This window comes from Centropristis striata, chromosome 9, assembly GCF_030273125.1.
Source record: "Centropristis striata isolate RG_2023a ecotype Rhode Island chromosome 9, C.striata_1.0, whole genome shotgun sequence".
Classification (NCBI taxonomy): Eukaryota; Metazoa; Chordata; class Actinopteri; order Perciformes; family Serranidae; genus Centropristis; species Centropristis striata.
Genome location: NC_081525.1, coordinates 8,296,109 through 8,311,672, shown reverse-complemented (window position 1 = coordinate 8,311,672; position 15,564 = coordinate 8,296,109). Strand labels below are relative to the sequence as shown.

Here is a 15,564-nt window from a genome sequence, read left to right as displayed (position 1 = left end):
CATAAAACATATGATCAATTTAAGGTGATTAGACTTTTTTTATTTTATCAAATCTTATAACAGTATATTAAGTAGGCTACTTAAATGAGCCATATCTTTACAAAATTAAAACCCTGCTTACATAAAATCATCAATACAAATAATGTAATAAGATATTTAGAATATATAAAACAATCTGAATGGGTCCATTCGGCATAACCAGTACTTTTACTTTTGATACTTTAAGTACATTTTGATGCTGATACTTTTGTACTTTTACTTAAGTAAGTTTTGAATGCAGGAATTTTACTTGTAGTGGAGTAATTTCATAGTGTTGTATCAGTACTTTTACTTAAGTACGGGATCTGAATACTTCTTCCACCACTGTTCTCACAGAACACGATCAACTTATTTCATGTGTAATTAGGGAGACATTGATGAGGTGAAAGATAAAAACAAACTCAAATAGAAATATCTAAAACACACAAGGGTGCAATGTAAAAGGAGAAATAAGGAGGTCCACCCTTAGGAATATAAACATTTTGAAGGTAATAATACTTTTACTCTCAGCACAGAGTGTTCAGTAGCAATGCTGTATCAGGGAGACTTTATTTAGCATTTTTTCAACAATGCTATATCATGGTGGTTATTATGACACTTTGACAAAGTATCCTTACATCAAAGTTTCCCTTAAATATCTTGCTTTCTGCTTCACCGTGGCCTTTTACCACCTTCTTAGTGCCATTCTGGAAGCTTTTGCTTTCCTTTTTTCATTTTATTCAACATGAGAAAAATGTTGTGGGTTTCAAAGCACCACCTGCCAGATGCTGTGCCCCAGTTCTACTGTAGATACTCCAAAGTCCACATTTCTAGCACAAATAGAACAGTCTGCCAAGGTCTGTTCAATTGCAAAGGTTCCCTCAGTTGCAACAGAGAAATGCAGCCATATTTTTTTCCTCGAAGTGGAGGACACAACTTGTGCATCCTCTGTGTTTTACAGCTTCCCACAGTCCAATGAGCACTGGCCAATTTTTTAATGGAGCATTGAGGTGATATTCATCAGGTCATAAAGTCAGAACATATAACGTGGCTGGTAATATATTGTATAAAAGCAATATGTCCATCATATGTTGAAGTAATATGCCACTAAAATGAAGCACTTTATATTGCATGTAGTGTAGAGCAAGGTTATTATAGTTAACGAAAACTAACGAAATAACAAAAACTAGAATTGAAAAAACATTTTCGTTAACTGAAGTAAAAATAAAAACGATAACTAACTGAAACTGTATTGTGTGGTTACAAAACTAACTAAAACTAACTAAAATTATAGAGAAAATCTCCTTAGTTTTCGTCTTTGTCAACTTTCTTCATACGTTGGTTGATATGAAATCTATTTAATCTATCTGGTTTTATGAATTAGTAAACTTATTGGGGCTGAGATGGATAAGACAAAGGAAATAAAGGAAACATTCATTGTGACCTTTTTGAATCTGGCACCCAACAAATACCCCATTACAAAAACACTAAAACTAATAAAAACTAAGCTAAAACTAAGCATTTTCCAGAAAATAAAAACTAATTAAAACTAGTAAACTCACTCTAAAAACTAATTAAAACTAACTGAATTTGAAAACAAAAAATCACAACGAAATTAAAACTAAAGCTAATGAAAAATCCAACACTATTATAACCTTGGTGTAGAGGACTGTGGATACTAACAATTCTTTTGGAAATAAACATGCCAATGCTGTATTGATGATAGAAAGATGAGAGACACTTATGTATTGTGTCTTTTCTGTGCTTACAGATGAATTCAAGGCATTTTATTCAAGGCTGCCACAGAACTATTTCCTGAATGTGTCAAGCATCCAACACTTGTGGTCAATGGACAACTTGTTCCAGTGGAGATATGAGCAGCTTGAGAACAGCATGCGGGTCCTCTCCAGAAGAGCCCAGAGAGTCATCTTCAAGCTCTTCAGCCTCAGTAAAAGATGTCACCGACAGCCCCAAGTCCGCCTACCAAGAGAACGGTAACGTAACCGCTAAATCACATTTCTCATGTGTACGTTAACTATATATCCCTGATATGTATTTTCAGTTTGACAAAGCCTTGATATGCTTTAGACGAGGTAACTTTGATCCTGAGTCAACCTACTGCAGTCAACATTTTGACATAAAAGAAGGTTTTATTTTTTTGTAGTTCTCTTTGGTACATTTTTTCCCTTTCTGCTTCCTATGAGATTCTGCCATATTTTGCCCAAAGCTACTGTACATGGAGCCACAGCCTGCATATCGTTCTATAGAATAATCCAGGGGCGTAGGTGGCAGTAAACAAGCTGCCATTGCTGTGGTGGTATTTCACTGCTATACCCTCGCAATACCCCTTTAATGTATATAAAGGATTTCATTTTATCTCTTTTGTACAGCTTTTGCAAAAAAAAAAAGCAATATGCAACATGTTGAAATACAGTGAAATGCCATTAAAACAGGACAAATATATATGATAAAAGAGGTTTTCAGTCAAATTAAGCCCAGTTTTTTTTTATTTTCATGTGCAGATCGCATGTGACTGTACCTGCCTCAGTTTGCTTTTATCAGCTGCTCCAACTCCAGAAATCTGCAAGTTTCCGCTACATTAAATCTTTATATGGATTCATGAAATCTTCATGGAATCATGAAATCTTCATTTAATTTCATTGGACTTTATCTCCATGAAACCCCTCTGAAACCAAACTCTGCATTGGTTTCATGGCCAAAAAGAAGAAAATGTAATTTTTACAATTTTATATTCTCTCTTCTTCTGAGATTTATTAAATACTGTATGGCCAAGGTTTAGTTTAAGGAAGTAAAACTTTTTGGTGGAGGAATATTGCCTTCAAAGTTAAATCAAACCAATGACGATTGTTGTTAGAAAACAGTCTCTTGAGTCAAAGTTGGGTCTTTTATACAGCCTACCTTCCACTTTGACATCCTCTGGGACTCTTTGTGATGGTATAACAACATCATCCACCTTCAGCCTTTTCTGCTGAGATAGGACAGTTATTTTCCTCATATCAGCAAGAGGTCACTTCTCAGTGAAAAAGAAAAACACATCGGCCATTTCAGTGTTTGGCCAATGCTGGGGAGGACAAATTTCTAACTACAGTGTTTCAAGACAAGTAAAATCAGACTTCCTTCCTCCATCAGCAACATGGTCTCACAGAAATCCATGAAATAGCCACGGATTTCGCTTAACTCAAAATCCATGAAATAGCCACGGAATCGCTCAAATTTCCGTGAAACTGACACGGATTTTGCTACAATGCAAGTTAATGACAGTCATATCCCGTGGCTATTCCAACATACAAAGTGATTATGTACATTCACTGAGTGAAGATTTAGAAAATAAAACATATATTTCTCGCTAGAAATGTGATCAAAATCCATTTTTAAGTCAAAATATAGATTTTTCACTAAAAATGAGAGAACTGTCCGCCAAGTTTTTTGTTCTGACCGCCGGGACCTTGAAAGTCACATGACTTTATATGTCATTAACTTGCATTGTAGCAAAATCCATGTCAGTTTCACGGAAATTTGAGCGATTCCGTGGCTATTCCACGGATTTCTGTGAGACCAGGTTTGTTTCAAGACAAGTAAAATCAGACTTCCCTCCTCCATCAGAGAGGATCCAACCACTGTCAGTCACAAAGCGTTTGGATTGACTGAGCTTCCAGGCTAATGCCAGTGATGCTGGAGAGCACAACACATAAATCAACCAGCAGATTAATCTATACAGTGCATTCTGTTTAATGTCCAGCCTCTCTCTCTCTCGGTTTCACTGCTTCTTCTTTTCTCACAATCACCCCACCACCACCACCACCACCACCAATCTGTGTTGTCCTCTCCACCACATTGCCAAAACACACATTAATCACTGATCTGTGCAAGTGATATTCCCAACCGCTTGCAAGGAAACGAAGTGGGAGCGTCATCGCCCTCACCCAGGCGGTGTTTATCTATGTTATTACCGCCGCGTCAAGTATGAAGCTTTCCCTTTCTTTTCTCTCTTCACAGAAATATCAATACTCAATAGGAAGACTCTGAGAGTGGAATGTTTGTCAGTTTTGCCTGCGAGAGAAACGGAAGCTCTCGAAAAATTCCTCACTCCTCCCTTTAACATCCTGTTTGAGGCACTTGAGATAGATGAGAGATATGTGATTGATTTTGCTTCCTGGGGGCTACTTTTTTTTCTCTCTGCACTGACAATTATGAGAGAATAAGCCCGTAGAAGTAGCAGTCAGCTTGGCTTTTATTAGGCGGGTAATGATAAGACGGCACTTTGTGCTCAAACTTTTGCCATTAGGCATAATGATGCACATTGTCATTCAAGTGATGTTTTCAGTACTTCTGCTTTAATCAGCTTAGAAAATGCCTTTCTTGTGCATAGACTTCTTCCAAAAAGAAGGTGCTGGATTTTTTTCATATGCGTCAAGTTCTTGAATGCTTCACTGGAGGAGTCCTCTCATCTTTGTTTGACTGCTAAGAGAGTGCAATTAAGATTTGACTCTAAAAATGTTGAATAGCTTTTTAATTAACTTGTCAAGGGATTCAGTAGATCAGACCAATTTTATCTTTGCTGCCTCACGCTGTTTCAATTACATGAACTCGTAGAGAAGAAAAATGTCCAGAAGGCTTGATTATTGCACATCATGACGCTGGACTCTTCTTCCTTTCAATTTTTCACATTGATTGCCTTGCCTTGCTTGCTTTAGCTTTGATTGACCAATTGACTTGTTTGAACATGAGGTAATAAGAAATGTTCTGGAAATAAGCACAGCTGTGTAAAATGTTCTTGTTCTGAAGTCTTGTTCTGACAACAGTGGAAGGAAGTGAGAGTTGGACAGTGGTGCCAGGAAGATCTGATGTGTTTGGGCGCTTTGTGTGTGTTTAGTCCATTTTAATCGGACTCTGATGCGGTTAAATCCTTGTTGCAGTTCGTTTGGCTGCTTGTGAACGCTCCAGTCGTACTCTTGTGCCAAACGATTGCACTGTGAACGTAATCCAACCAAAATTCGACCCAATTAAAGGAAATGAACCAATACACAGTGGACTGTGGGATACCTGCACAGGCATCAAGGTTAATATAGTTAACGAAAACTAACAAAATAACGAAAACTAGAATTGAATTTTTTTTTTTCGTTAACTGAAATAAAAATAAAAACGAGAGTTTTATGAAACTGTATTATGTGGTTATAAAACTATAGTGAAAAAGTCCTTCGTTTTCCTGAACTTTTTTCATACACAACCCAGTGTTTCTATTTCTCCACCGCTGAGTGTGTGTATTCCTGCTTTGTGGGCTTCCGGGAGAAGCGCGATTGAAATTACCGTAATGACACCATATTGGCTGTAAAGAGCAACTTCTCAGCTTTCAGAAAACATTGGAATTTTCCCGGTAGCGCAAACCGTTTAGTTATTGTGGTAAAAGTGTCGCCAGCACAACACTCTTTGGATGTTGTGCTTTCACTGTGTGCAAGGGAAAGTCTTCAATTTGGCCATGATATTACAAATCACATTTTTTTGCGGCGGCAGAATACATGTAGGGGAAACACTGCATAATCCGTTTTGGTTGATATGAAATGTATTTATTTAGCTCCAACTAAAAAGCTGCTGGTTAGTGAACATGCAGGAACACATGGTAAATATGTTTACTGAGACTGGGATGTCTACACTTCGAACCAAAATTCAAAACACCCAAAACTGTAAGAGTTAATAACCTTATTGGGGCTAAGATGGATAAACCAAAGGAAATAAAGGCAAATTGTATTATGACCTCTTTGAATCTAGCACCCAACACATTACAAAAAAAAAAAGTAGCACTAAAACTAATAAAAACTAAAACTAAAACTAAGCATTTTCAAAAACTAAAAACTAAACTGAAGCTAGCAAACTCACTCTAAAAATGAATTATAACTAACTAAATTTGAAGACAAAAATCCACAATGAAATTTAAACTAAATCTAATGAAAAATCCCAAACTATTATAACATAGGCAGGCATTTGTGAGATTAATTGTGCTTTAGTTTCACTCTACCACGGCTACCATGGAGCTAAAGCTAATTTGCCATTGCAGAATTATCAACAAAATAACTTAATATTTGCCTTCATGATAGAAGCAGATCGTGTTAGCAGCATCAAGGCTCTCCTTCTCTGATTATACAGCTGTCTGATCGCAGCACATCATCTGTGGAAATAATGTATCAGCACATTGTTGATGACCTGGAGCCTCAACTCGTTCAGAGCATTTCTCTCCATATTAGTTTGGTGAACACCAGAGCAGATCACGGCCGCTAGAATCAAATGTACTCGGTTTGCACTCGGCTCCATGTTGCTTTGTTTACCTTTTTCGCTGCCAACTTTTCAACCAATAAGAAATAATAGTGTGAGTAGATTTCCAGCCCTCCACCTTCGTACACGCCCCTGTTCCAATCTTTTTATTTTATTTGGTCGGCTCACATTTCTGCACTGTGAAAGCAAACCAGACTAAATACAAAAGCAACCAAATTGACTTGGGTTGCGAAAGCGCCCTTTGAGTGCACCCAGTGTAGCCGTTATCTAAAAGATTTTCAATGTGTGAAAATAGAGTCCAGTTTGTAAAACACCAAAGTTTTATAGCAAAGCTTATTCATACCTTACACGGCTGTGTATATTTTGGGTTTTTGGATGGTTGTGGTGGTATTTTAGACAACATTGTGTTTCCAACTGTTTTGGTAAGTGCTTTTTTTCTGTTTCAACATGAATATGAACAAAGCCAGGTCCATAAAGAATGGTTTTCACAGTTTGCAGTTGAAGAATTTGACTGGATGGTGCCCCTTTAGGATGAACTGGAAGACCAGATATAACCCAGGTCTTATCACCGATCGTCAGTTTTGTACTTTACTAATGCTCTTGTGGCTGAATGGGAGCAAATCCCTGCAGCCAGTTTCCAAAATCTTGCAGAAAACCTAAAACCAGAAGAGTGCAGGCTGGCATAACAACAGATTATTGCTAACTGATTGACAATGACATGCTCAATTATCACATGAGAATGTAATGCTTGGGTGTCGATATAATCTTGGCCAAGTATTTTATATTTCTTCAACCAATACTCTGGGTCTTGTGTCAGGGAATCCAATATTTTTAATTTAAAAGTCCACAAATCTCCAGGAAGTCCCTCTATCTTGTTTAAGTCCCAGAGTTTTTCCCTTTATTAAAAAAAAATACTATCTGTAGAAAAAGAGCTTGAGTGTCCTCTGAATAACTTGCCGGGAGATTATTATAAAAAGGGTTTTTTTTTCTCCAAAAAACAGCAACTTTATATTTGGCTGATTTCATTTTCAGAGTTGCCTGCTGCTTTGAAAGTAGCACAGAAGTTTGAATACACTGAGTTACAGCAGCAATTTGGAGGAAGAGTTGCAGGGAGCAGGAAGGCTGTACATAATCACACCAGGGAACTAACAGAACAACTGCAGTCTTGTCTTGGTGACTGCTCTGCTCCGCTGAAGCTGCCGGAGGTGAAATGCCTTGCCCACAGGTAGCGTGTGATGGAAAGGAAGAGCCTTTTCGGATCATTTCCCATGACCGCTTTTTCCATTAGGGGGTTTTGATATTCAAATCAGTGATTTTCCTGAACTCAGGCTTGCTTCCAACTGCCAAAAACACAATAAGATTGGGATATGGAGGAAGGATGCCCCAAATGTAATCCAACAAACATTTTCAGATTAGCATAAAGTTTACCACAATACACCCTTCATCAAAGAAAACCCTTTTTTTTTTCTCTGAAAGGAAAGCCAGCGGTATATACTGTGAGTTTCTTCTCTTCAGCGAGCAAAGAGGATAAGAGGCATAAAGGGATCACAGTCAAGAAAGTGGTACAGACGGGAATCAAACTCTGGCCCACATGGGGGGAATTATACGTATGTCTGAGAGTCAGTTACCCTACGGCTGTAGCGCACGTCTTATATTTATGTCACAAACTGATCAAAGACTTTGTCTCTCTCTCCTGTCTCTCACTTTCTCTTCCTCTTCAAACACTGATGTTTGTGCTCATATTTTTTTAATATCTAACCTGCACCCATTTGGCACTTTATGACAACACAAAACTGGAATACTCCACAGGGATGTCAGGCCAGTCTGAATTAATAGCATGAAGGTATTTACAACCATGAGGTCTTTATCCTGCTGGAAATATTCAACTTCACTTCAGCACAAATCTTTAGCTGTGACATGAGGAACACATTTTAATAGCAATAAATCCACAAGTCATTGGAGGAGTGACCTCAATAATCTGATTTAACAGTGTTTTGGGTTTTTATGTTGTAAGCAGTATTCTATTGCGTATTGCAAAATATGCACTGAAAAATAAAGATTGAATATCTGTTGAAATAACTGTTATGTAACTTTCTAAAAAAAAACAACAGAGATCTTTGGACCTGACCTTAGCCATGCTTACTTGAATCCTCTCGGGCCTGTCTGCATGCTGATTATGCTTTATATTTTTTTAATGAGCAAGCTGTCTGCACACCCAGACAGGTGTCCCGGACCTAATAAGTGGCTACCAATTAAACCAGCTCATCCTATAAGCCCTGTTCAATAACCACTCTCTCTCTCTCTTCCTTCTTCTGTTTTTCTTCTGTCCCTGGTGCAGGCCTCAATCCTACTGGCTGAGTCATTTGCAGTCTCTCCTGTATTGCTCAGAGAATAACCAGATTGGTACATTCTCTGAGGAGCTCCACAGCTGCAGCTGCCGGTATGAACACAGCCCCTGTCAGCTCCCGCCGCCCTGCTTGATTGGGGAAGGCTCAGCCTGCGCAACATGTGCGCCAGACAACCACACCCGCTGTGGGAGCTGCAACCCAGGCTTCGCCCTGACACAGGGGGCATGCAGGTCCATGGTGGCAGATTCTACAGAAAACTACCTGGGATTCGAGACGGACCTCCAGGATTTGGAGCTGGGCTACCTACTGCAGAGATCTGACCGCAGACTAGAGGTATTTTCTTCCTTTAGCCTTTTGTTTAATCATGTCAGCCTGACCCAGAGCTGAGCTGTCTTTCACAGCAGCATCCTGGGGAGGATGTACTTACTCATGGGAGCCACTCAGCATTTCAAAGTCTTGCCCTTCTGGCTACTGAATAACTTCATAGTTTCCCTATGCTTTTCCTTGTATTTATCAAAATGCATTGTAGATGTTCTCTATAGCTGTGGAAGCTGATGGTTCAAACAGATAATATTAAACAAAACCAATTCAGATTTTGTAGTGATTTGATCTATCGGTGATGGTATGTGGTTAGTCAGTCATGGTAAAACATATAGTCTTACTTTTGCCTTAATGCTTACTAGTTACAGCAATTGGTTAACAAAACCTGGTCAGTACCATAGACTCTATAAATAATGGACGTAGTATCGAGTTCATCATTACACTCGTCGCCATCTTGTTTCCGATACGGGGAGCAAACCATATTTGGACTGTGGAGGAGCGAGAGGGATCTGATCACTGACTACAGCCTCTCTACACCTCAACCTGACTGAGCAAAGCCGCTGCAAATTCATGTTAGCATTAACTGCAGCATTAACTTCATGAGCATGAGTTCAGCATGAACAGCGACTCCTTGGAGTGTCTTTTAGTCCAACCAAACGCTGAACAAGACATTTTTACTGAACAAAACGTTCAAATAAACTGTCATTAAGAGATAATACAGTGAAAGGGTCAAAGTTATGAGACCAAATCGGTAAACATCCTTTTTTATATCTATATAACGTTATATATAACTTTATTGACACAGTGCCGTGGACATTCATTTCTGTTCTGATGACAGCTGGCATTGTTAGTGACCTGTCAATCAAAGGTAGCCACGCCCCAAATCATATGATTCTTTATCATCTATTTTCTTCTAAATGGGGCCATTATTAGAACTATTAACATCAAATTGTCTTGAAGAAGATTTTTAACTAGCTATTGAGACTATATTGTTGTCCTAAAATGAATGGACAGATTTTTTTTGCAGCCAAACTTAGCGTCCCCTGCTGGAATTTTCGGTAGAATGCAGCTTAAGGCACTTCCTAGTTTGCCTCCCTGCTCAGACACGGAGATTGCCGCCTGGTCAGTACCAGCAGTGTGGTATGAAGTAAAACCAAAAAGTTCTGGTTTTCACAACTTCAACTTTAGGCGCAAAGCAGACATTTGTGTTGTCCGGAAAGTTTTCATTTATTTCACTGCTGATGCTTCTTTAAAAATCATTGGGAGAAATAGTCTTTGTGCTTCAATCATGAGCATTCCACGCACATAATCCCAATCAGTTGTTATGATGCTTTATGTTGATACAATTATAATGTTTTACAGCATGTACGTACTCACTGTGTTCATGAGTCCAATGCTGTTTTCATGTGTCTGATAGGTCCATGCAATATTCATCAGCAATGACATGCGACTCAACAGCTGGTTTGATCCATCGTGGAGAAAGAGGATGCTGCTGACGCTGAAGAGCAACAAGTACAAAGCCAACATGGTCCACATGCTGCTGGGAGTATCCCTCCAGATCTGCCTTACAAAGAACAGCACCCTGGAGCCTGTCCTTACTCTATACATCAACCCCTTTGGAGGGAGCCACTCAGAGAGCTGGTACATCCCTGTCAATGAGAACAGTTTCCCAGACTGGCAGGCCACCAAGCTGGACCTGCCCTTCGAGTGCTATAACTGGACTCTGACACTGGGCAACAAGTGGAAGACGTTCTTTGAAACTATCCATATCTACCTTCGGAGCAGGATAAAGACTCAAGATGGAGTGAATGACAGCATATATTACGAGCCCTTAGAAGTGACGGATCCTGCTCGGAACCTGGGCTACATGAAAATCAACAGCATTCAGGTCTTTGGCTACAGCATGCACTTTGACCCGGAGGCGATCCGTGACTTGATTCTGCAGCTGGACTACCCATACACCCAAGGTTCCCAGGACACTGCCATGCTTCAGCTCTTGGAAATACGAGACCGGGTGAACCGGCTGTCCCCTCCGGGTCAACAGAGGTTGGACTTGTTTGCTTGTCTTCTGCGGCACCGGCTCAAACTGACTGCCAGCGAAGTGGTTCGCATTCATGCCTCCTTACAGGCCTTCAGCTCACGTCTGCCCAATTCGATGGATTACGAGACCACCAAGTTGTGCAGTTAACAGCTACTTGAAGGGATAGCCGGACTGTACATGGCCTGAAGGGGAACTCCTGGACATTAGGATGGTGCCCAATGTGGTGCTGATGCTTACAGTCGTGCTCCGTCTCTTTGGATTACCAAACTGTATGGTAAATCAGGAGAATACCAGCTGTGGACAGCTGAAGAATGTACTCATCTGGTTGTTTTGGTTTCTGTTTTGTGGCAACTACCTGCCGTGCTATATCATAAAGAATGAGGTGGATCAGCAAGAAAACGCACAACTGTTTCACAAGAACGAACCTTTCAACAAAAGAATTCAACAGTAGAAAGTCAAATACCGCGACATGAAAGTTGAACCATCCTGTTTCAATATGACTCTGCTCATTTATACTGTAAGTACCAGTGCCAAATGAATGGACATTTTATGGCAAAATGGTACAGTATGTTTGTTTGTAACTTTTATATGTTCCTTTGCTTCAGTGACAGTGCACTTTCCATAAAGACCAGAATACAGTGGTGTCAGTCAAGATTTTGTAGATAAATTGATATTAAAACATCATGTTATAACAGATTCCAGCTGTTTGAATATTTTTCATGATACTTTTAACAACCTTTCTTCGTATTCTAAAATACACAAATTAGAGGCGGGGTAAACTAGTTGGATTAAGTAATTGTAACATCCACACAGGTTACTTCCATGTGCACATTACAGCGCAACTGTCATTGCTAGTTACAGACTGATGCAGTCGTCATTGTCATGCTCAGTGCCCATTTGTGTTCTGTAGGCATGTTGGTCTTAAAATGAAGTGTAGTAAGGCACACTGTTGGCACAACAACAAAAAAACTGGTCTAAAGTCAATGATGCAGTATTTCCTGCTTTTCAAGATTCCCAATGCACTCTGCTTGTTACGCACACAGGAATGTGCAGCAGCTCTCCTCCTCAGTTAAATAGGTTATTGGTGCATTCGCTCATATGCAGTCAAATGGAGTTGTAGGTGGTCTGCTTGTACTCTTTTACTTTGTGCACAAGCAGAATCATTTCCTAAGCAGAAAACTGTTCGCTTCTCCAATCTGCTGAATCTGCCATTTGTATAGCAATGTAGCAGGTGCAGGCACACCTGGCTGTTGAAGTTAATGTAAGATTCCACTCTGATTGGTTTAATTATTTCACACTTGTGATTTATTAAGAGTTGAAATACAACCCTTTTGCCCCTTTGCCTTTACTGTGCACTCATATTATGCACAGTTAAACTTGCAAAACACACCCTAAACGCACTTGTGCTATGTCCTTTAGACCATGCATTATATACTGTTTAAATGTGGACATGCACAGAAAGTCTGATTAAAGAAGCTGTCTTTTACTCCATTCAAACTAACAAGGTAACAGGTTCTACATGTAGTCCTTAAAACAAACTGCCATTTATCTTTTTAGGGTTACTGTCATAATGAGATTAAGGTGAGTACAATAAATATCCTCCCTTTTTCTGTGTTGGTAGTGTTTAATCTACTGAAAATGAAGACTACATTTCCTATGGACACTATTTGTTTCCACAGGAGCCTATTTGTTCCCCCTCTCTTTAAGAACAAACAATTAAGTTAAACACTATGTAATCCAGTGAGGCAAACTATTGTGAAATTGCAACTATACAGTTTTAATAGTAAAGAGACGTGTATTACTTACAGTTTTACTTGCTTGCAGTTTTCCTCAGTAAAGCTGAAAAGCCATGAAGCTCATTCGCTATCAGTTCAAATGCAGTGGAGCATAACACAACATGCAGAGTGGAAGTGAATAAAGGTCAGGGTCCGCTACAGTGAGACTGTCCTCCCCTGAAAGTGGACCCCATGTGTTGTTTGTACAAAACCTAATTACGACCCATATGTACGTGCCCTCTAGTACCCGTAGTAATTATGAACGGCGCCAAATGACATTGCAGAGTGTGAAAGCAAAAGGGGGAAGCAAGACAACTGAGTATAAAGCACAAACAACAAAACAAACCTAGGACTTTTACCCAGCGTGTAGATAATGTTTTTTAAAGTAGCATCACTTAATATCTATGCTTCACAATTTCATGTCAACATCTACCTTTTAAAGCCTAATTTCCACCGGCCGCGTAACGGCTGCGTCGCGGTCACCGGATCTGATCGCTGCTACTCTAATCAATGAGACCATTTCCATCAGCATCGCCCCAGCCGTGCCTCTCCGCTCTGCAGCGCCATCAATCCATAGCATTTCTATTTTTGATGCGAGCCGTTGCTAAATCGCATGAAGCTTAATAGAGCAGATTGCACCAGACAGGAAATCTAACAATACACTTCCGCCTCCTTTCGAAACACAATACTCAGTTCATGTAGCCTAAAACTACTTCACATCAACATTACGTTATGAACGGGTTTACCAGATCAGCAATCAATCAATCAAAGTGTCTCAGAGGGTGGGTGACATGGATGACGAGAGACTGATTGTTGAAGTGGAACAGCATACAATCATTTATGACATAACACATTCTTTCTATAGAATAGAAGATATATAGATGGCCAGATCAACAGATCTTCCATGTCGGAGAACCAAAGTAAGCTGTTTACGCACAGTTTATCACAGGATCTCGCGGTCTCCCATAGGTTCAGGATTATCGCGTGTTCTCGTGATCTCGTAGTATTCGGCTGGCTCACTACGATGGCGTTACGAGCCCGGTGGGGATTGATGCCAGGCAGAGGATGGAGCAAAACCGCAGCGCAGCCGGTACACGGCCACTACGTCCCTGGTGGAAATCCCCAGTAACACCTAACCATATATGTTTTTTGTCCTGAGATAATTAGTTTTGTTGCCTAAATGAAACTGCAACAAACATACATTTACGTATGAGGACATGTTGATCTCCCTGCGAGCGTAAAGTCGTTTATTTATGAACTGTGGGTGGTATTTAAGGGCAGGAACAAATGACATATGAGGTGGTATAGTTTGGAGGACTTGTTGGATACAAAACATGATGAGAGTCCAGGTTCCAGAGTATTTTGCTAGTAACATTACACTGATTGTGTTGTAGCCACCTTTCCCAGCTTCTGTGATAAAAATGGACACCTTGCATTCTAATCAGTGCAGCTGACTTCAGCTGTATTGTAGCTCGTTCTTCACTCACGCTACATAACTGCGACCTCAAGCCTTTCCCCAACGCTTTAAAGATTTTTTTTTTTTTAATAACTAAGACAAACAGATAATGCTTGTGTATTGGGCTTTGAGCTCTGTCAAACATGTCTTGAGTGCACAGCAGTGCTGGGGCTGAACAGATTCAGTGTAGACACTGACAGAGGACAGCAGCTGCTGCTATTGTTCTGCTGATGAGCTTCTTCTGTTGCATGGCCAGTTTAGACAAGGTGATGGGACCAAATACCAATTAAGCTCAGGCAGCACACAGCACTTTCTGTCCAACCCAAGTGCACAGCAGCTCAACAAACTATTGTTAAACTGTGTGTGTGTGTGTGTGTGTGTGTGTGTGTGTGTGTAGAGGCGAAGAAGAGAAAGCAAACTTTTAACATTAGTGGCCATTTTGTACCAACTGTGTGTGTGTGTGTGTGTGTTCCAATCTTTTTCTAACCCTGAGGCAATTGTTTTAGTTGCCTGACCTCAACAACACACTGACTATAGGATAGAAAAACCACCAGATCTATCAGAATACTAGTTAATTTGCCATGTGCACAACCTTTGTTTATATATTAGGTGGAATCATAAATGTAGGTATAACTTCACTGCATTGTAGTAGCCATGCATCTGTATTTTAGGTTCATTAAGACAGTGTGACATCATCTTTAGCTTTAAATCATTTTTATTCAGTACACAGACATATAATCACCAACTCTTGCTAACTGTGTTTACCACCAGTACCAGTGTTTAATAATGAGACACAACGCTTCGCTGGGTACACTCTGAGCCTGAGCAGCTGTTAACGAGGCAAATGTGTTTCAATGGCCACCACGAATGGCACCAAAACAGAGCTTTTCACAACTTAAATGTGTATAATGGCACTAGCAAGCAAGCTAACTAGCTAGCTCATTATTTTTGCTAAGCTGTACATAAGTGAGGCAACACGGTGGTGTAGTCAGTAGGTCAGCAGTTTTGCCTCACAGCAAGAGGGTCGCCGGTTCGAATCCGGCCTGCAGCTCTTCTGTGTGGGATTTGCATGTTCTCCCCGTGTCAGCGTGGGTTCTCACCGGGTACTCCCGCTTCCTCCCGCAGTCCAAAAACATGCACCTAGGTTTAATTGATGACTCTAAGTTGTAGGTGTGACTCTAAATTGTACAATGCTGTCTCTATGTGTCAGCCCTGTGATAGTCTGGAGACCTGTCCAGGGTGTACTCGCCTCTCGACCCGAGTTCGGTAAGCGGTTAAGGAAGATTAGTTTGGCTTTATGCCTTATAGTGTGAATGG

At 40.1% G+C, this 15,564-nt stretch overlaps 1 protein-coding gene across 1 annotated transcript in view; it reads left to right on the top strand.

The window, feature by feature from the left end:
• The window catches only part of LOC131978005 (BMP/retinoic acid-inducible neural-specific protein 3-like), a 64,236-nt gene extending 49,681 nt beyond the window's left edge, over window positions 1-14,555 (top strand). Inside the window, exons 7-9 of the mRNA XM_059341495.1 lie at window positions 1,790-2,012; window positions 8,645-8,987; window positions 10,393-14,555. Coding sequence (XP_059197478.1) covers window positions 1,790-2,012; window positions 8,645-8,987; window positions 10,393-11,163 — 1,337 coding nt within the window. The 3' untranslated portion in view covers window positions 11,164-14,555. The remainder of the gene's footprint in view (window positions 1-1,789; window positions 2,013-8,644; window positions 8,988-10,392) is intronic.
• The last annotated feature ends 1,009 nt before the right edge of the window (window positions 14,556-15,564 follow it).